This window comes from Anopheles marshallii, chromosome 3 (assembly GCF_943734725.1).
Source record: "Anopheles marshallii chromosome 3, idAnoMarsDA_429_01, whole genome shotgun sequence".
In the NCBI taxonomy this organism is placed as follows: domain Eukaryota; kingdom Metazoa; phylum Arthropoda; class Insecta; order Diptera; family Culicidae; genus Anopheles; species Anopheles marshallii.
In genome coordinates, this window is record NC_071327.1 from 31,880,671 (window position 1) to 31,903,093 (window position 22,423).

Here is a 22,423-nt window from a genome sequence, read left to right on the forward strand (position 1 = left end):
GTACGCGTGTTTTTTTTTAAATCTCTCTCCCCCATCTCCAATGGTATTGGGAAGCATTCGTCTTAAAATATTAAATTTGACATCTGCGTCTGCGTGTCTGGCTGGTATGGTGTGGGGTTTTATTTATCCTGCGTCTAGTCCGAAACCTTTTTTGCCTGTCAAAATAATCTTTTTCCCCTTGCTCGAATCTCTCTTTTGGCAACTGAAGCATCGGCACGTTATTTTGATCCTCATGACATTACGTGCGATCGCGAAGAATAAGGCGTCATGCGGTGGAGAAAATAAAAACACGAGACATGCGAGTCATGAGCACGGCCGAACGGAGGAAAACCCGATCCAAGACCCGACCCAATCCATGACCGCTGCGAAACCTGGGGCTGGCCATGACCGAACCGATAGATCAACTTTCCGCCACGTTTTCCGCCGGGTGTGTTGGCTCACTGTTTCCATGTAGCTCGCAACCCGCGCTCGTCGCGCTTCAGGTACGCTAATGAGCACATCATTACGCGCCAGGGCAAACCAGTAATGAACCAGGTGGGAATAGGCCGGCTGCGCCGTACGTACATTGAAGCAGACGACGCTCGTTTCCGACGCTCGGCAGCCACTGCTTTAACCAATAAACGGCTCTGCTCCTGTGGCGGTTAATGTTCGCTTTGGCCTTCCGTGCAGGTGCTCCAAGCTGCCCCCAGCAACGGCGGGGTCTTGCTATGGCTAACACTAAAGAATTGAGCATATTGGCGTTCGAGATGACAGGTTTGGGGATGATGTATGTTTTCGGAGAAGCATCACTTTTGCTATGTCTTAACGCGCATAGACAATCTACCTAGGTCGTACAAACGGTCGAACGAGCGTCAATGTTAACCCTTGGGTGGTTAGCAGGTAGTTCGAAAAAGATAACAGTCATTTTTAATTTTTGTGATCCATAAATGTTAATAACTGATTTGAACTTCAATAAACTAGAAATGTTTTTCAATAGTAAACAATAGTAGTTGCTATCAAAAATAAATTACGGTTGAAGGTATAAGATGTTCTAAATAGGAACAAAAGCCTTGAATGTTCGCAATATACTTTGAAAATCCTAAAATTTGCTAAAATTTTACGGTACTAAGATTCGTACTGTGCATCTCCAAGGATCTTTAAGATACAACCCCTCTAAAGTTCGTGTACTTCAACCTCTCTAAAGTGTCGTACGCTCTCTGTATATGAATTTCTCTCTGAAGTTCTGCTTCTATAGTTTGGAAGCCTTCTAATACCATATTATAGATAGATTAGTGCTTATTCAACTCAGACTATATGTGGGCCACCTGGCAGTCAACGCCCATCTCATGATGCTCGGCTTATGTTTCTTGACGTGTAATAATTCTACGATATTCGTTTAATGGTTCACCAAATATCTGATGATGGCCTATTTACTGGGAGTATTGACTACCAAAAGGCTTGATTTATAAGCTCCTACAAATCCCTTGCGATCTCGACCTTTGCCTTCCTTCCTGAAGCTTCCTGTAGTCGCATTAACCGTTATTATCAACGTCCACGGCTTTCAATGGAAATGATTTAACTAATATTTATAAATATTGTAAGAATTTTGAAGAGTTAGATGAATTATACGAAGGATTCGATTTCGAATGACAATTTGGGAAAAGTGCTTGGAATTGTAAATACCATCACAAACGACAAGCTGTAGCATGCCGCAGTAATTTAAGGGTTTAGCCTTTCCAATGGTCAATTTGTTAGCGTCCTCAGCAAGTACCTTCAATTCCCGAGCAAACAAGGCAGATTTGTTTGACGGCAAACGCTCGGAACCGCTGTGCATACAAATTCTCGACCCCTTCGACATATTCTCGGCAGAATCGCATTTGCATCAAGGCTGACCACACACGTCTGCAAATTACATAAACTCGGTACCAGCTGAACGACGCGAGAAAGAGTGCGAGAAATGGCGGACGAAGTGGACGGAGAGGTTAGCAAAATTTTGATGGATGCGCTTGAAAAAATATCCGAAGGCCGCTTGGAAAACTGAACATAATCTGATTGAGCGTGGCTCGCAGCAACGGCGAACCAGGACGAATTCCCGCCCAAGCGTGACCATCTATTCATCTTTAATCTTCATGAATCTATTCTGGCGAACCACATCTTGCCGCACGTCGATGCCGCCCCATGTGTGAACTGAACCGTACCGCACATCCCCGGTGTTGCTCGAGAAGCGCGGTTTTAGCCCCCAAAGGGGCGGGAATCGTAAAATTGGAACGTGAAGGAAGAAAATGGCCCAGGAAAAGAAGAATCAAATATTGCCTCTCGCATTCTTGCGGAGCATGATGCTGGGTGTATGTGTGTGTGTGGCAGCAAAAGTGGTCATACCAGCATTCGAACTTCAGCAGGATCACTCATCGTTTGTACTGCGCGCCGGGTTTCGATGAAGTGGTGCGGTAGGTACACGGTAGCATAATGTTTAATAATAGACAGCCATAATGCGGATGATGAAAGGATATTTATTTACTTTTATTACAGTTTGCGGTCCAACTGAGCGGGGTGGGTTGCGTCGTTGTGCACCCCAGCAAAAAAAAGGGGGGAAAAGAAATAAAGGGCATCGGCCACACGGAACCGGGCTGTCGAACTCGTACGGCACGGGCAATGAAATTATCCCTTCCAATTTTGCCGCTTTACTATTTTCCGTTCGTGAGCCCATTTTTCCTTCCTTCCCGAAGCACACCGGCAAAGAACAGACGGCGTACGGCGTTCTTTGTTCTTGGCCGTGCTGGTACAGAACTGTTGTGTTCACTTATTGACCTCCGTCTTCTTATGATAAAGGATGACATTTGAACCGAAAAGTATGTCAGAGTCGTTCGGTGGGTAGATGAAGCCACTTCTGAAACTTTCTGACAATGGGTGAGCAGAATCTAAGGCGGTACAAGCTGGAAACAACGGTCAACCTTCTATTATGGCTCATGGCGAAGCCTCATCGTTCGTTGCTTACCGGGAACAGTTGTGCAACGATCATTAATGTTTATGTCGGAAGGAGTGAGTGCTCTACGGGAATGGGTGGTATGGTATAATAGAGATGGATTGAAGACACAACAGTGGTACCCCCCTCTTCCCTTTTCCGTAAGTGTTTTCCTGTGGGAAGGTTTTACAACGTTTTAATCATCCTTTTAAGGAGCAACCGTCCTGTTTGGCATTAATTTACTGTTCCTTTCCATTGTTCTACCGTTGTGTTCCGGTAGCTTTGCAAGGAACTCAACAAGCCAAACATAAAACGGGAAAACATAATCGAACATGGGTAGAAAGGGAAATTAAAATTGAAAGACGGATACCAAACGTCAATCAGCCAGAGCCGTGCAGCTTGCTTAATTGTAAAGTTGATGCAAAACCCTTATAACTGTTGAACTCACGCTTCGGAAGAATATGTTACAGTACATAATTAAAACCCGCCCCCTGCGAGCAAGTCCGTCCGTCGGGGGAATGAACGGTAATTGTAATTTCATAATCCGCTTCAAATTAATTATTGGCGATGGATCGACAGAAGCGAAGGAAATGACAGCTGAGTGGTACATAATGCTTGAAAAGTGATTAAACAGACAAGCGGCTGCATACATGCTCAACACATGCAAGGCATTCTGTGTCGGTTGCACGATGACGATTCCCGATGATGGATGCATGCTCGAATGTAGATTTTTTTTGCTCTCTCTCTCCCTGTTTGTTGCATTTATTCATTTCCATCCGGTTTTCCCCATTGCGGTACCGCCACTGGAAGGGGGCTTTCCATGGGGTAGTGCTCTCAGTAGAATAATTAAGCGCATGGAGTGGAACTGAAGTGCGGAAGACCAACATTCGTTCGGAATAGCTAACCTACAGGGCGTTTGCATAATTGTTAGCACCCCCGGTTAGATATGCCGGGAAAGCCGCAATAATGTTGGAAATGCGTACGTACCCGTGGCTAATGATACTAACGATGCTTTGCGCCCAGGGTAGCGGTCGTGTCTGTTTCAATTGAAGCAACATGAATAACACTCTAGCGTGCTTGACATGGATTAGAGAATAAAGGGGGTGCACGAGTGCTCGTTTTATTGTATTGTAAAACGGGGAATGATTTTTACGAAACACTAGGCGCCTCCATGTCTTCTTTGCGTGACTGTATGTACTGGGCGTCTCCATCGCGTTTTCGGTACATTTAATTGATTTGTTTTAAATGGATAGCGTAATATTATACCGATGCAAATATAATTATTTACTCCCTGTTTTAAAATACTCCTTCTGAGACGATATTTAAAATCATCCTTCAAATAACTAATGATTGCCTACAACCTGTGAACCCTGTTCCTGTTTGTCATTACCGATTTTAAACAACATTCTTCCTTACTCACCTAATTTATTCAGCAGAACCGTAGACAACAGTGTGCCAGTGTGTGAAGCACGAAACGAGAATTTAATAGCAGATCTCGTTAAGGTGCAAACCGAAGATGCGTCCTTTCGTTCGTACGTCCGTTTTTGGATGACGTTAGTGTTGGTGCCTCGATTGCACTTCCAGCGAAAGGACACCGACGAACACGTACGTTCGTTCTAGGTGATGGCTTGATTGATGGCAAAATTTCATTTCTTCACTTTAACTAATTTTCACCCCTCGGAACCTTCACTTCCATAAGCAATGGGGCTTGCCCGATTGGACCATGTTAACCTCTACACGCTATTGGTATTTTAAACACAGAGACACACACACTTCTCGGGGATGATGGTACACGGCATGTAAGATGAAGCCGATGATTATTATTATATTTCTTAAGAATTTGATTTAATTTACTTCCCACTTTTCAACACAGCTCTCGGTCGCCGGGCAACCGAATACCGTGTTGGTATGTTGGTATTGCTGCCGATGCCTTTTGCTCCATTAGCTTCATACGGGCGGTTTTTTTCTCTTATTTTCACCACTACCACACACATGCAAGCACGCACACACTTACCACTACTTTCGACCGGTAGAGCAATTTGTGGCGAACGGTTACACAGCGGTGAATACGCACCCGGTAGCACATAACACACGTTTCGCTAGCACACCAACGCCAACATATTCCGTGTGTGCACACTTTCTACAAACGAGATTTTAAGATTTTTCTTTAGCTTATTTCTTGTTAGGGGGACGGGGGAAGTTGCTACTTTGCGTACCCTAAGATTCGCCTACACACTCGTTTCGCGTAGCTCGCGCTGCACCTCGAACAATTTGCCCGATCGTCGTTATTATTGTTCACACATCATTGCACGGCTTACCACACTTTTCATTGCCTTTTCGCACTCTTTTTACATCTTCCTATCAACACTCACTCAAGTACACACAAACGCGCACACAGAGAAAGAGAGAGAGAGAGAGACACATTATTCACCACGGTCGTACGGTAGAGGGCTTACGGTGGTTGGATTCGCTTCGCTGAAGAATTATTCATAATTAGAACATTAAAAATCAGCACTGCGGTGAACTTTTCCACCGCGACGAGGTGATTCTGCTGGTGAGCCAAAACTTTGTACAATAACACCCCGAACAGTGGCGCACGTTGTTGTTTTGGTTTCCCCAATCCCACGTTGATCGTGATGTGTTGTCAATGCTGAATGAACTCAAAGTGCTCTGTTATGCTGTTCCTTGCCTTCCCAACAAAACACAAGATGTCGCCCTCGCATACAGCACGATGATGTGCGGGGTTCTGTCCTGTTTTGGTTTCGTTACATAATAATAATCCAAAAAACGCGCGCCATGCCCGCCCGACTGTCGCTTCCTGCCCGTTGCGCCCAAGTGAAACTATTTTCGGTCTCGCACACCTAACCCGTCGTGTGCGCGCGTCAAGTGGATGGCGCTGTGCAAAGAATGAAGGTGACAAACGGGGCGAAGCTGTGATGTTGTGTTTATTCTTTTCCCATCTTCCGCCCTGCTATATTCTTCCACGCGGGAAAAGCCTGCAGCGTGTGTTCTACTGTCGATCGGATAGAAGAAAAAAACCGTTCAACAGAGCGATACGGCCAGGTGTTTGAAACATTGATCTTAAGTGAAACATTGATGATCAGCGCAATCTTTTAGAACGAAGTTGTAAAATAGAATTTGAATTAAAATGTATTTGCGAAACGAACGAGATTGGTAAAATGGAAATATGTGCGATGAAACGTTGATACACATTAACGCTAACGCATTGTACTGTCTGCTTAAGTACGTGCAAATGGCCAAACCATACACCCTCACTTAACACCTGCTGAGCACACCACCGGCACTAACCGGAGCTAAAAACCGTTCCACCCATCGTTGTATCGCGCCCGTCTCCCCGTTCAATTACGCCTTGCTCCATCAGACTAACAGGTGTCGAAGGACCAATCCTACGGCCTTTAGTTGATTATTTTTCTCCCTGCCTTGTTTTCATCGCCCATCCCGCCACTGCCAGCGCGATACCTCCAAAGAATACGTAATCAGTAGGAAATTGATCATTTGGAAACGTTGCCGTTCGCCCACCCGGCAAAGGAGAGTGCCTTCGCCGTTGCCTGCATGTTATATACGCGCCGGACTGATGAAGAAACAGTGCGCTCTGGTTGTGTTGCGATGGATGGGACAAAAAAAAAACAACACACACTATGATGATGATTCCATCATCCCCAGTCCGGATGTGAAACGCAGATTGACGGACGAAATGTCAACAGCGCGTCAGTTCCTGTGACAAGATGGAATATCCTCCGGGTTTTTTTTTCCTGTACTTCTTCTTCTGTCGCTGCTTTTATGGTGCACAATACTTTCGCGAAAGGAGAAATGGCAGTACGAACCGTGCGGGAATATAACGAGAGCTTCAACAAAGGTAAACATCTGAGAAGAGGTGAAAAATGGCACTTCAGGCGTTCTTTTGAGGTGATATTCTTTATACTGTTTCTTCGTTTTCGTCTTTCTGCCACTCAGCGAGCTCAACTGGGGGAGGGATGGATTAAAAAGTGTTCTGGGTATTTAGGGGGTGACGAAGAGGAGGGGGGGGGGGATACATTCTCCATTCCTCACCAGACAAGTGCGCAACGGAAACAAGAGATGCTTGCGCTCGTTTGCGTAAGTTTTGCGCGATCTCGTTCAAATTGCTGCTTACTCTTGCAGTTTCCAGCGACGGTTACCATGGAGACGCGCGAGAGTAATAACGTGAAGGTGTCTCGCTACAGTAATCTCTGATGAAAGGTACTGCAGGCAGCAACACAAAAGAATAACATCAGATAAACATGAAGGTACTCCAGCGGTGGACATCCTTGGACAGGATATTGCATTATGGCGTTGTTCCTGTCATCTACGGCACTGGGTTACTTTTATGAAGATAAAAAAAATTACAACAAAATGGCGCTACGAGGATCATGCTACGGATTAACGTAGGATAAAATTGTCCAGTTTTGCCGCAAAGCAGCAGCACCTTCTTTGTGATATGGCACGCGGGCATCGTTAACATGTTGGCAATAGCCAAACCAAAAAAAAAAAATCACGCCCCACAACACAATAGCACAAGGGATACCGGACGGAAGCTGTTAAGATTAGCTCTTCCGTTTGATTTTGTTCACCGATAGTGGCAGATTTTATATTCAAAACAAACCATCCTCAATGTCCGGCGCGGTAGTACTTGTGTTGTCCACCGACACGAACGTTGGCATTCGATTTCGATCTTCCTTTTACGTCCAACTCTCCCAAGTTGCTGCGGGGCATTTTGTGTCTCTTTTTTTTTTGTTAATATTCCGTCCACATTCTTTTCGGTCAACTTTCCACACGCAATCACCGCACATATCATCATCAGCAAGCCATGAAGTTGACACACACCGCACCATTATTAGCTTCCGCCTTTTTTTTTTGGGAGCGAGGTATGGGTAAGTTTCTTCCGACTTTTGCTGCCGTGTTGGTGCGCGGCCGCCTCCCGGAGACAGATCGTACGTACGCATTAGTAAATAATGATGTTGCTAATGATGGCCCCACGCTGGCAGTGCTACTTGCCACTGTTTGGAGATTTACACACTAGCATCAAACGGCGTTCTATTCGGGTTTCGGTTTCGCTGTTCGCGTTACGTTTATTTCGAGGCTAGCACAACCCTGCTCCCGCCATTCCGTGTCCGCCGACGGATGGATGCTGACCTCTCGGCCTTTTTTTTGCGAAGAGGAGGGGAGGGGGGCGAGAATATTAACCGAAACTGTCATACTCACTCTCGCCCCAAACTGGTGTTCTCTCACCGCACAGCTCACACTCGCGCTCACGTCTCAGGCAGCGGAATAGCGTGCGATTCTAAAATAAAAAAGTGGATACATTTTCTCGCTCGGACACGGTCACCACTCGGATTGCACACGTTATTGGTACGTTTTCGAGCAGAAAAATGGAGGAAAATATCACTGCGATTACTTTAACACACCAGCGAGAGGGTTGTTCTAGCTTGAACAGTGTTTCACTTGCCACTTGAATAAATAGTTCAAAATGTCCATTATCTCACTAGCGTTGTAATGCGCTAATAGCTGGACTCATATTTTATTCTGCATTTTTAATGCCGTTCACTGTAGCACCGATAGTAGACACAATTAAGATCCCTTTTTCATGACACTAAATACATTACAATCCACCAGGGCGAAACAACATTAGTAACTGGGGGAGATTTTTGCTTACTTCACCTATCCATGCACTTCTGTGTGTTGCTCTCGCACGGAAATTTGCCCGTGTTTGTGTTGTGCCCAGACTACACACCAACGAGCACTTGTGATTGGTGCTGTACTGGGACGACAGTGCCGTTAACGTTAAGGACACACAGCGTCTACTTTCCCGCACGAGAGGCTATACACGTCTGATAAATCAAGACACAGCCGGACCAGAGCGTTTGTGCTTGATCTGCTCAATCGCAACAATCTCTAGCTTTTGCACGCGAGAGGAGAGGATGCTGTAAAGTAGCAGCTGTTTTTTGTGGGAAATGAGCATCCCTTTGCGAGAGTTGTCATGTGAAGTTAGTTGTATTGGCTTGGTAAATATGGTTTCGTGTGTAGATGAGATTTTCACTATGCAAAAGTAGATTATGAAAATGGAATTTATGTTTTAATATATAAAACAATTTATTGAGCATAAAGAGTCGCATCTTCTCTGCTGCTGCAGCATTCTAAAAGGATTTTTGCATGTTATCAATGAATGTGTTAGTTGAAACAATGATAAATGCAACGTATTTTGAATGATGAGGATGAACGCATGAATGAGATCAAAGAATATTAATTAAAGTTACTACGAATGTTACACCCACCGTAACAATTTGAGTTGATACGCATTTTAACGTTATGAGACCTTGGTTTACAATTTATTGATTTCCATTTGTTATATTATATTGATTTTCATTTTAAGTTCAGGTAAAAACTCATCGTCATCTCTTGAAAGTGTGCTCTCATTTGAATTTGAAATGTTTTGCATCTGTTATCACTAGATTTTGAAAATATATAAAGATTTCTAAACGATAATGAAACGTCATAAATGCGTAATATTTTCTAAAAACGAAAAATAGAAGAACAATCAAATTTGTAAAGTTAATTTATAATTGAAACCAAATCGCTTGTCCACATTGGTTACAGGGAAGCCCACTGTGCATGATTTCAAATTGGACACAATTGCATCACTCAACGTGTGCGTATAAACGCATGAATGTGTGTTTCACAACGTTTGTTTATTGTGTTCGCCGGTTGCTGTCATTCGTGAATATTCCGGTGTTAGTGCCAGGTGCGTGAAGAATGTTTTACAACGAGTCGACGCGAAAAACCTATCTCAATAAATTTAACGAGTTTCTTTTGCTGGATCGTGTGTAAAATTAAGCAAATATGGGAGTTTTAGGACTTTGGAAGTTAATCGAACAGTCTGGTAAGCCGGTTCCGTTAGATACTTTGGAGAACAAAGTGTTAGCAGTAGGTAAGTAGCGCTTTTTGTTATTGCGTTGCTGTATCGAGATCGATTGTAAATATTTCGTTGTACATCGGCAGATATATCGATTTGGTTGCATCAGGTGATAAAAGGATTCCAGGATTCGAAAGGTAGCGCATTACCGAATGCTCACGTGCTTGGTTTATTTCACCGTTTATGTAAACTGATGTACTATCGCATCAAACCGATCTTCGTATTCGACGGAGGTGTTCCAATATTGAAGAAACAAACCATTGTAAGCGGATCTAGCGCGATGCAAAGAAAATGTTACCAATCTAACCCACTCAATTCTTTGCAGGCAAAGCGTCATCAGAGCAAAAACAATTACCAAAATGAGGCTGATCGTATACAGCAACTATTGCTTGAAACACTGGCCAAGGAAAAAGTTGTCCAGCAAGCCTTGGGATCGGCTACAAACATTCTCATATCACCTTCAAAGAAAGCAATCACTAGTGGTGGTCCTAGCACTAGCAAGCAACCCGATCGTGAGGAGGATCCTGATGCGATATTCAAACTGCCACCGTTGAAAGCACCCGAAGAACCGATCGACTTGGATCGTAGCGATAGTTCGATGGATGAAAAGTCATCCCGGCACTATTATCATCTGAACTTGAACGCAATCGATGTGACCAGTGTATACTTTAAGAATTTACCGGCCGATGTAAGGCACGAGATTCTGAACGACATTAAGGAAACTCGCAAACAGTCTTCTTGGGGTAGGCTTCACGAGCTACCAGTTGAAAGTGATTCGTTTTCGTCTTTCCAAATGAAGCGCTTGCTTAAGAGACGCCAGGTGCAGGTTGAGCTCGAGGAAGCTGAGAAGGAAATGGGTGGAAAGTGTCTTTCACTGGCCGAGTTGGAATCTTTGCTGACCGAAGAAGGTGTAGAAACATCTTCGAACAGAGCAGCACAACAGATCGCATCGGATGAAAATACCCGTTTCTTGTTGGTGCGCGACGTTCAGAAAGCAATCGAGAAAGCAAAAGCACGCGAAGAAGCTGAAAAGCTAGCACCAAAAGCACCGAAATTGCCAAAGCTTTCTAAAGAGGATTTGGCGAGACAAATGCCCACGGACGAAGATGACAAAGAGATGGATGAAGAGCTACAGCTGGCGATCAAAATGTCGTTAATGCAGGATGAAAATCCTCACGCTGTAATCGAGCTCGACGATGATGAGTTGCGCATGTCGAGGAAACAAAAACAGACACTGGGAAATGCTGCACAAAGCTTAGCGCGTGGTTTTATGCTCGAGTATGGTGGGATGACTAATGAAGAGTTTAACGAGCTGTTGCATCAAACGCAGGATGTCGATGGAGGGGACATTAATGATTCGATGTCGCAAATGTTTGCATATAATGGAGATTCCATTGTAAAACATACCTCCGTGACTATACATGAAGTGGAAGACGAGGTTGAAAAGATAGCGGAGGAAATAGAGGCTCCAGAAAAGAATACCAGCGAACCTGACACAGAATCCGATTCGGACTTTGTCGATGTGCCGGAGGATAATCTTAACGATTCGCTAGAAGGTATTTCACTGCCGTTGAACAGTACCAACCATTTCAAGCCGCACTACAAGCCAATCGTTGATTTTACCATTGACGACTTGAAACAGTTATCTGAAGCAGGTCCATCGAAAAAGAAGGAAGTCGTGGAAGTGATCATTAAGCACGAGGATATAGGAATGTGCGGTAAGGATGATATATTTGCTGATATTTTTACAGCGAAACAAGAAAATTCGGCTGAAGCGGTAGATGCTGAAAAGAAAGGGTCTTCTTCGCAGAACCAACACACTCAACCGATGATCAGTATACCGAAGCTACAGGTGAATGATCTTTTGCAAGAAGAAGATAGCTCAAATAATATCAAACAACCGAAAGTTAAAGAATCAAACGTTCCGAAAGCGTTTTTGGGTTTAAAGATAAAGAAAGTAGATGATATAAATGCGCAGCTAAAGGAAGAACTAGAAAATCTAAAGAAAGGTCCATCGGTAATTGATTTGGAGGATATTGCTAAAACACCAATCTTGTCCCAGCCTGATTCAGTTGCGCCTAGTACAGATTTGAAAAGTATTAATGAAACACTCAAACAACAGCTGGAAGAATTGAAATCGAGTGCAAATGCTTTTAAATTGGATGAAATTAAACTGGATGGTGTGGTGGATCTCGTCGGGGAGGTAATTTTAGCTATCCAGATAACTATTCTTCAATGAAAAGTAATGTTGATGTTTCTTCTTTTGCAGCCCCAAGCATGCAACAACGATGAAGATGCCGATAGTGATGCGACGATTATTTATGATGCTGATTCTAGCATCCAAAAAACTCCCACTAAACAAATTGTGCCGGACAACCAACAAAAGGATGAATCAAAAACTTCACCGAAAGTTAGTGAAGGTGCTACGGTAATTGAAATTCTGGATAGTCCTGCCAAAAAAGGAACTTTGGAACACTTAATTGTTGCACGCACACCCGGAAAAGATTCACAAAAATCGAACGAACCGGAAGAATTGGTGCCACACGTGACGAAACCATTCTTCGTGAATAAAACTCCTCCTTCGGCGAAGCAATCAAACCAAGAATCTTTCACAGAAAAGCAAACTACTCCAGCGAAAACTGTTTCGAAGGAGTTGTTCCCCGAACCCGAGCCAGTACCTTCAACTAGTAAACAGATGCCACCACCGGATCCGAAACCTGTCAGCGCGGAAAACCTCATCACCGAAATGGCGGACACACTGAAGGAAACTCACACGCCGCTCGAACTGAAACGAATGGCGCTTAATCTGGCACAAACGGAACGTGAGCTGGAACGTGAAAAGAACAAACAGTCACGCTTGGGCGTATCGATAACCGACCAGATGCGTAACGATTGTATGGAACTGTTGCAGCTTTTCGGCGTACCATACATCGTGGCACCGATGGAGGCGGAAGCACAGTGTGCGTTTTTGAATCAGATCGATATGACGGACGGTACGATTACGGACGACAGTGATATCTGGTTGTTTGGTGGAAAGAAAGTGTACAAAAACTTCTTCAACCAGCAGAAACTAGTGCTTGAGTTTACCATCGAGGGTATCGAGCAGATGTTTCACATGGATCGCAAAAAGCTGATCCAGCTGGCGTTGCTAGTGGGTAGCGATTATACGACGGGTATTCATGGTATCGGTGCAGTAACCGCACTGGAAATATTAGCTTCATTTCCACCGACACCGGAGCAAGCAGGAGAAACATCCGAGCTGATGTCGATGTTGTCGGGATTGCGAAAGTTTCGTGACTGGTGGCAACACGGTAGGACGGGAGCGTCCGGAACTAGGATGGCATTGAAATCGAAGCTTAAAAACATCGACATCGGTGATGGATTTCCAAGTACGGGAGTGGTCGATGCGTACCTGCGTCCAACAGTTGACTTTAGCGAGGAAGAATTCACCTGGGGTTATCCAGATGCGGATCGACTACGTGATTACGCACGTCAAAAGTTCGGCTGGGCACAAACGAAAACGAACGACATACTGTTGCCGGTGCTGAAACGTTTGGACGAGCGTAAATCGCAAGCATCGATAAAGAACTACTTTAAGGTGCAGAGTGCCATCGGTCAAAGCAGGCTGAAGGTCAGCAAACGAGTGCAGCATGCCGTCGACACGATGGCGGGCAAGATCGATCCAAATGAGGGGATAAAATCGAAGAAGAAAAGTGCAACGAAACCAAAACAACCTGGTGGTCGGAAACGGAAACAACCTGTCGGGAAGGGCACTATTGAAACGATCGAACTCGATTCGATCGAAGAAGACAACGAGAACGGAGATGAAGAATCGGGGAAAGTACTGGACGGCGCAGAAGAAAATAATGTTGTTGAAGCAACAAAACCGACCAAAAAACGTGGCTCTGCTCGAAAACAAGCAACTGGTGGCGCAGGTACGTCAGCAAAGCCAAAACGTGGTCGTAAAAAAGCATTAGATGGTGGTATCGTCGATACGACCTCGACTGATGGCAAACAGCAGTCCGATCCGGAATCATCTCCTTCACAACGACCCACACACTCGCTGGCAAATATTGGTGGAATCATTGCCAACATTAACCATCAATCAGCCGGTAGTATGGAACCGGAGGTAGACAACTCCTTGGAAGCACGAAGAAAGCGAATTGGAAACAAAATGCCGGACTTTAATCCGGCCATACCGCAACGGGTGAAGGACGAACAGGAGATGGTGGAACGAAAGCGACGGGCAGCCGAATTGTTCAAAAAGCTGAAAGCTAACGATAAGCAGCAACGGCAGTAGGAAGGCAGTGTTGTACACAAAAATATACAATTTTAAATTGTTTTGTTTAAGTTAGGTGTAAGCAATTTTTAATATTTGAAATAAAATTTTGCATTTGAAGCTCTAATTTCGAAAGCAGAACACATTCCATTGGAAAAAAAACGAATATAATTAGTTATCTTAGGAGATCCAAACGATCTAAATCATTTGTAACTTATTTTTTCTGCGTTAGAACGGTCTTGGCCACGCAGCCGGATAATGAGTCCTTGCTACGGTCCGTTCGTGTGAAGACCGGCACTGCTTCCATCATGCCACCGGACCGCCCCGCAAATCACTTATAACTCCAACACCAGCAATCAATGGTCGAAAGGTCAGCTTATCAGCCTGTACCGAACGCAAACACCAAGCGTCTCCATGTAACAACACCGAAAGGAAGGTAGCAATTTGTAGTAATCGGCATTAGTATGACTTTGACAGTGCCTGGCAGTACACGGTACGATAGAACCGTGATAGAATGGATGACACAAAATCTACCCACGTTGATACCGACCCCGCCATACCTTCGTTTGCCTTTTGCCGGTTGGATGAAGGAAGAAGCACGATTTGAATTGTAGATTGCAGAAAATGAGTAACATCCGAAGACGCGAACGTCGGCGTATGATGACACGGGATGAGCACATTCTCACATTGTGGTTAAGAGTTTGAACGCCAAATGTCTCTATTACGTCGCACTATACAAGACCATGACGCAAGGTTTTTTTTCTCCCCCTGCTAGTCCATTTACCTTCCCATCCTACCGTCTGGCTTAATGGGGCGTATGCTAATTGTTCACCGTCTGTTTGTGAAAAAGGAAAATGGCAATTAAGCAATTTAAAAAGGAACAGAAAACTTTTCTCCGTTGACTGCAGTGACTCCAGCTTTGTGTATCAAATGGAGCTGAAAGGGCAGAGAGAATGCTGGGGCATGTTTAACGTATCCGCTGGCAGATTTACTTCCCGACATGATCGGACCGTTTTCTAATGGAGATTGATGAGTTTCCTTCGTTTTTCTTCTATCCACCTCGAAGTGCAACTTACTCCAAGCGTTAGTCGTTCATCTTACATAAGTACTTAATAATAGAGCAAAGTAGGGTTTTTGTATTTTTCGAAAAAGCTTTATCAGCTTTGTATAAACTGTTTTTCATAGTGAATAAATTGACTGCTCCTCGCAGCTCAATTATTGCTTTTAAACGTAACCTTTAACAAACGTTCACGCGCGAAAAATAAAAGCAATGTATAAATTGATAATAATGACTTTATTCACTTTGCTTCAGATAATAAAGACATATTTGCGCTGTCTCTTGTCTTGTCTTAAATAATCAAAATTGAAATGTTTTGCTGTTATTTATGGTTTTAAAACAACGCATGATAAGCAGCCAAACTGTAGCATGTTTGTTGGCGATTAACTTATGCGAATCTGCAACACAAGGCAAGTCAAACTGGACGATCGATCATTTTTATAGCAAAACAGTCGAAATGAATTTCATAATTAAATAGCCAATGGGCAATAACATGGTATGGGAGATAGTTAATTTTAATGAATTTGGTGATAAGCGAACTGTATTAATTGAAGCTTGATTTTTAGTGAATAAAATATAATGCCATGCTAGTATTGGCATAAACGCTCTAGAGTCTGCAACGGTCCTTGCAACCAATTACACAAAGGTACTATAGTACTACTATAAGTACTATAGTAAATGATAAAGAAAGAGAGAAAGTTATGAATAGTGAGTGAGAAGAAGAGAATCATGTAAACAGCACAATAAAACATCGACTAGCATAGAACGGTGCAACAAACAAGCAAGCGGTAGAACGAGAGACACTTAACCTACTAGAGAGTGATCGGGGGAGAAAAGCACTAATCAGATCATGTGTCATTACAGTGCGGGTTGCAAAAAGGCAACAGACGATGAACGATGTTTAGCATAATCATTTATATTTTGAGAATAACACTTGGGTTAAAGTTGATCGTGAAAGCATAACAATGTGTTTGAAGTGAGTTAAACGAATTTCCTATGCAACAGAAATAATACAGAGACTATTGATCCTCGAATAGAAATCTGAACGGATAACCCGATTCACTGGAGAAGGCAATTTGTCCGCTCCGTTGTACGCGGCCCATCGGACTCTCGCGAGGAGTCCGTCCGGATGCGTGAGAATGATGCGATCAGATGCGGTTGCCCGATGCGAGACCACCTTCCTCGCGCACGGTTTGGAGCGGTTGTGCACACTTGGTCGGCTGTTGCCGTTGCGGCTAGTCGTTCCGTTAGTCGATCGTTTAGTAGCGGCTGCCAGATAGAAGCGAAAGCCCGGACCGAACGGTACGCGAGTGCGCTCATATAAAATCCCAACTCATTGCGGCCGACAGAGTGCGGGTAGGTGTTCGATGTTAATTAACACACTAACGCGTGTTAATTAGTCAGTTCCTAGCGGCATCCAGATAGTGTAACAAACCGGAGTTTGGGAGACCGCAAAGCACGGATCAGTTTGAAATTGTCAATGGAATTTGTGACTTCTGGCTGTAAATCGGTTAAAACCCGGTGACATACGCGCACACCCGAGCATGATTTGATAAGAACCCGATATCTGGCGGCAGTTGTCACCACCAGGCCTTTGCACACCTCGATAGGTGGCTTGATAAGCGGGCAAGTTTCTCACAAGACGTATCCATAAGTATGAGTCAAACGCAAATGGACCATGTGCCGGTGGTGGGCATTGATAAGACGGTCCCGAAGTTCGCAGGTTCGATTAGATAGAGCCACTCTGTCAGTCTCGTGTGTGATGCGCGCTGTCGCAGAATTGCTCTAGCTGCACGGCAGGCTCACCTGACCCGTGTGTGTAAAGCGGCCCGTTTATAACATTAGCTACTAAAACTTAGTTTGCGCTGATATGGTCTGATGCGACAATGGTGTCGGATTTGCCACTTTGCGTGCGGTGATACTCTTTTATTGAAGCCAAATTCTAACCGTGTGTGAATTGTGTCTGCACGTTCCTTTCATCGTATCCGGCTGGTAAGCAACAGGTAGCCGACAGAATGGTTTGGTGCTCGATAGGACACATTCACGTCCAGGGTGAGCCTGTCTCAGCTCTCATCGCCAGTCTCGTCGGCGTCTGTTTCGTGGTTCGCTTGCCTTAGAATGTCTCTCTTCTCGCGGGACATTATTTTTGTTTTATTCTGTTCTTCAGTTTTTGTGCATGCGTGCGCCGATTATCATCGAGAGACCGATTTCACGGTCGCTTCGATGTCCATCAACCAGTCGGACCAGTCGGAGCTGACGGACGGCTGATTGCGTCGGTCAGTCTGCGTGATGCGCTCACGATGATGGCATGACATTGTGTCACCGGACAGTCGTACGCACACACCCCCACAGCTGGCGGGTGGTTCGGGAAAACTCAAGCGCGCTCGCGTGTGTCTGTGTGTGTGTTTCGGTGATTAATGTGCGCGTGCGTATGTGACAATTGAAAGTGCGCGATCGTGGGGGAAGAAAATTTGAAAAGTGAAATCAAAATCAACCCGGCAATACCCACTTCAAACGATGTAACGCGCGAACCGACCGCGAGGTTCGCATTCTAGCATGATCGGGTTAGGGAAGCAACAGCGGGTGAGAAATGGAGCGAAAGTGGGAAAGATAACAAAAAAGAAAAAATATCACCCCGCAATTTAATAACAAGGTTCGTAAAAATAGGAAACAACAAAACATATTGTAGTGTTGGGAAAGGAGCATCGAAGCCAAACGGAGAGTAGAGCACCAGGGGCGGTAGATCTTCATCCCCTGGATGTGAAAATTTGACAGATGAAAAAATACAGCGCCTACTAAAACCGATGCACAGTGCTCACATCTGTCAGCTGAGTGTATCAAGTGATCGTGTTATCTGGAGCATGTGAGAAAGAAGTCATCAAACAGCTCATAATACCCGCTGTGCGACATTTAATATTGAAACAAAACAAAAAATGAAATAAGCAATATAAGCGAGGTACCACCGCCAAAACCGCACCTCGTACGTGTGCCGTGTAGCGCCTGTGTACCGATGTATAAATTAATGTCAATTATGGCATGAAAATTAGTGACCAGCGAGTATTTGTTTTACAAAAGGTGCATATGTGTTGGGGTTTACCATGCGACGGTCGCAGGAAACGGTTCGCCCCAACTGTTCTTACAACCTCATCATCGTGAACAACAGTGACATCGGAATCGATTCGTAGCGCGGCGGGGCATTGCACGGGTGGCAGAATAGTTACACCACCGCGTCATGTCATCAGCAGCAATGTTCTAATTAATGGTGCTTCTTCCTCCTCGTTTGAACCGTGCGTGGAGGTCCCCGGTGTAGGTGGGTGTGTGTGTGTACGGTGTTTGTTTGGTACTGGTCCGCTGTTCGAGCTCCGGGGAATGCTCGAGGGTACGGGGTGATATGCGTGCAAAGATTAATGCGAACTTTAATTCCAAACCGTCCAGTCACCGGCCGAGTGGTCTAGGGCAATGATTAATGATAGATCTGGACTGGTCACTACAACGACAATGGGAGAGGTTTTTGGGAAAATCGTTGCATTCCTTCGTCTTAAAGCACCTGTCGACTTCCAATATTTGAGTTCCAATACACGCGGACATTCATACTCAGAGCCGAATATCAATCAACTTCTGCCACGGGTGTGATGCGTATGATTCGATTAAAGTCTTCACTGTCGTACTTATCGCTAGTTATCACTGAGAAGTGCTCTTATCATCCGAAACACTCGCCCGTGTCTTGTAAGACCTGTTTGGTTCACCTCTTAAAGACCTCAAGTGCAAGTCTGCACCAGGAACGCTGATAATCGCTTGGCCCACCTGTACCAAGTTCTTCCAACAGCGTTGGGTCAGTTTATGCCAGTTTGCCCAGTGCCGTGACATGAAGTATCCGTAACAGAAATCAAGTTCCCGAAGCAAAAAAAAAACCGTCTGGTCCGGGATATTGATAGCGGCGTTGATGTATTTTGCTCTCTTTTTTCCCACCCCCGCCGGGTGGACCATTTGTTCTCTCCCATTTCTACCACCCGACAACGTGCAAGGCATTGTATTTCACTTTAAAAACACACAAATTCGCTTCCTTGGTTTATCCGTTTTCCCTCAAGACATTCTAAAATTAGCCAATCTCTTCTGCTGCTGCTTCGGCTATTGTTATGGCGGAACGGTGTCGCGCTACTGCCGCCGGATAGCGTTGATTGGTGTTTGGTTGCGGTTTGCGGAAAGCAATGTGGTCGCCACCGAACTTGACACGGCTCGCACTCGGCTCTTGATGGGTCTGACGGATCGTGACGGAAAGATTGTCTTCCGAGCATGTTATAGACCACTTGCGAACTGCCACCGATGTGTTAGTTAACACCAATACACTGCTACGGTGCTATGCACGTTGGGTTTGTCAGGATTGGCCAAGAGTTTGTTTTTTTTTTTTGGCGGAAGAATATTTTTATCGATACAGTATCTCATATCGGTAGCACGGCGTTGTCGCACGCGTTTTCGCAATATACAATTAGTGCCGTTACTGGCGCATTTTGGGCTACATAAGTGAGGTGAATCATCGCGCAGTGACGTGTTGGAGTCATGCAGATAGATGGAGTCATGCAGATACTGAATACAAAATCATGAATAGATGTTTAGAAATGAATTTGGACACTTATTGAAGGACCTAGTTATTCAAAAAAAGGTGTTCGTTTATTGGGAGTTATTGGGAATCCACCAGAAAACACGACTGGAATCTTCCCAAGATTGTCCCAAAACGAAAACAATCAGTGATTGTGATAAATTACAAGGCAGATTGCTTTTTCTCGCAAATAGACCATGGTCATATAATCGTCGTACGTCATCTTCTGCTAGGATCTCCACATCTTAGGCATATAGACATTGAATTATGAGGGTTACAGTATAGAACTGATCGGATGAATATTCAGGTGGTAATTTCGTCGATCGCAGATGTGGCTTTATTGTCAAACAAATAGTTCCAGTACTAACATTCTCTATTGAGACTTGAATTCAACTGGAGACTTTATTCAAAGCTGATATTTAATAAAAAAGGATGAAGTAGCTTGGAAATATATGTTGACCTATTTGTGTTGAAGATCATGCTCTGCAAACTTTACTTCGATATTTTTAAGTGCGCTGGAGATGCCCTACTTTAAAATTTGTGAGTCACATCAGAAGAATGACTTCGAACGATCTGCTTTAGATAAGTTCTTTTAAATTATCCACAAAGACACATAACACTCTGGAGGATTATTTTTGTGATTAAATCATAAACTAGTTTGTAATATATCCTGCATTTCATTATAAGGTTGGGATGCCTAGTCAGGCTATTTTCATTATATTGTGTTTTACTTAAGCTGTGTCTCGTAAAGTACCGAAGCCAAACAAACCCCCAGTTTTAAATGTTGTTCTAGAATGGTAAGACAGACACATGGACAAACGACAATAAAACTTAAAAAAAAAACATTTATAACGTCCGTTTTATGTCCCAGGATTATATGAAGGTGAACGCCTAGCGGGTTGTAAAAAGCTTAGCTTTTATACCAACGTGATTAATCCACTCTAGATGTACTGGCAAATGGCATAGTTGCTGTAGATAGTCGCTTGACCTGGACGCGGATTCCAGCAATTTTTTTTTTACGTAACAGTAACACTTGTGATAAGCACAGCTGCGCTTCATCGTGCTCGTTACACGACCGTTGCCAGTGCTGCAGAAAAGTGTGCCAGGCGATGAATCAAACTACACCGTCAGGCCGACGGCAGGCAGCTCGTGCAAGAAGCGCAGGAAGCGTCATGTTGCCGTTAAACTGTCCATCAAACGCCAACACCGATCATATATTCCCAACTCAAACACACACACACGTCACGCCTCAATGCCGTTGGCGATGGGATTCACGTGCCCTTTAGGTTTGAGTGTTTAAATTCTTATCAGTTAGCGGCTAGTGGGGGTATGGAACTGATCGCCCCAGGAATACCATACACAGGACGGTTCCCCGGCGGTTCTTAGATTAGGTAAAACAGAGTGCGAATGTCCGCCTAGAGCCAACCCCCAGGGCAATGAGGAGCGGTAGTAGTAACAGTGTTTGGTCGCCAACCATCTTCACCAGCCCGCTTGCACTTGTGCCGAACCCCCGCTAGTGTTTGTGTTTGTAAACATTGATCCGGAACAACACGCGACACGGGATGCTACTCGGGACAACTTCCGAGTGGGGGGATTTTTTTTTTTGGCAGCAAGAGTGTTGGTGTCGCTATTTGTTGTCCCCAGGAACCCGATCGTCATCACAGCCATGTCATGTTTGGCATGTGTTCAACAACGGTGTCAAGCATGGTGATCGGCAATGTCTTACGAATTCGAAGCGATGCACGCGATACAGCTGGTCGCGAAATCATCTCGAACTCGGTGGTCTTCGGTGGTGGTTTTGAGAACATTGTATTTCACACCAAAATTTATCTCCACAGTTTACGACGCCGAACCGGGGGCGAGTTTTTCAATACCAAATTTCATTTACGGCTGTACCGGTTCGTTTGTCATTGGACGAGATACCGCCGAAAGATCTTATTGGTGTGGTCGGTATGATCTTCCAATGTGTAGAAGAATGTTTCGGGGAGTCGAAAACTTACTTACTCATTCGATCGTAAAGACAACGAGAATCTTGTAAGAGACGAAGATCTTTGAGAGATGTAAAATAGAAGATTTCGGGTTAAGTTTGTATCGGAAAAGTTGACTTATAGGTTAAGTCAAAACAAACAATTAGAAAGTGAAGAGTAAACATATTACGTACGTAGTTTATTTTTTAAATTTTTTAATAAAATTGATATAAGATGAAAATAAGAAAGAAAAAAAGGATTAAAACCAAGATCGCAATAAATATCCCAACTCGCGAATACTCTCAATATCCCGAACTTCACAACTCACCACGCACATAACTGTACCCATTTCTTAGTACATCTTTCCTACATTATTTACTTCACCCGTTTGAGGGTATCAATTTAAGAACCGCTAATAGATACTCGTTAAAATCGCTAATACTTGAGCATCAACGAGTTCGCCACAACGAAAGATCCTCTGCCCGGCTTCCCATCCATCCCGTAGTCCCTTCAAACCGCGTTTGTTTTGAGGATCGTTTGAGCAGGATTTGTGGCGCTGATTTACGATCGCCCTGTGGAAAGAATTTTATGTACTTGCATAGCGGCCCGAAGATTGCGTAGCGCCGGTGGCAA

At 44.3% G+C, this 22,423-nt stretch overlaps 1 protein-coding gene across 1 annotated transcript; it reads left to right on the forward strand.

The window, feature by feature from the left end:
- The first annotated feature begins 9,817 nt into the window (after positions 1 to 9,817).
- On the forward strand, positions 9,818 to 14,190 carry LOC128710981 (DNA excision repair protein ERCC-5). The gene is made up of 4 exons (XM_053805848.1): positions 9,818 to 9,905; positions 9,977 to 10,152; positions 10,216 to 12,093; positions 12,160 to 14,190. The coding sequence occupies exons 1-4, from the start codon at positions 9,818 to 9,820 to the stop codon at positions 14,188 to 14,190; spliced, it is 4,173 nt and encodes a 1,390-aa protein (XP_053661823.1).
- The last annotated feature ends 8,233 nt before the right edge of the window (positions 14,191 to 22,423 follow it).

What these genes read in the sequence shown, in the direction of transcription:
- LOC128710981 (XM_053805848.1), top strand. Translation starts at nt 9,818, where the DNA reads ATGGGAGTTTTAGGACTTTGGAAGTTAATCGAACAGTCTGGTAAGCCG. An exon ending in GAACAAAGTGTTAGCAGTAG is followed by an intron (nt 9,906 to 9,976) that starts GTAAGTAGCGCT and finishes GTACATCGGCAG; the next exon opens with ATATATCGATTTGGTTGCAT. An exon ending in TGGTGGATCTCGTCGGGGAG is followed by an intron (nt 12,094 to 12,159) that starts GTAATTTTAGCT and finishes CTTCTTTTGCAG; the next exon opens with CCCCAAGCATGCAACAACGA.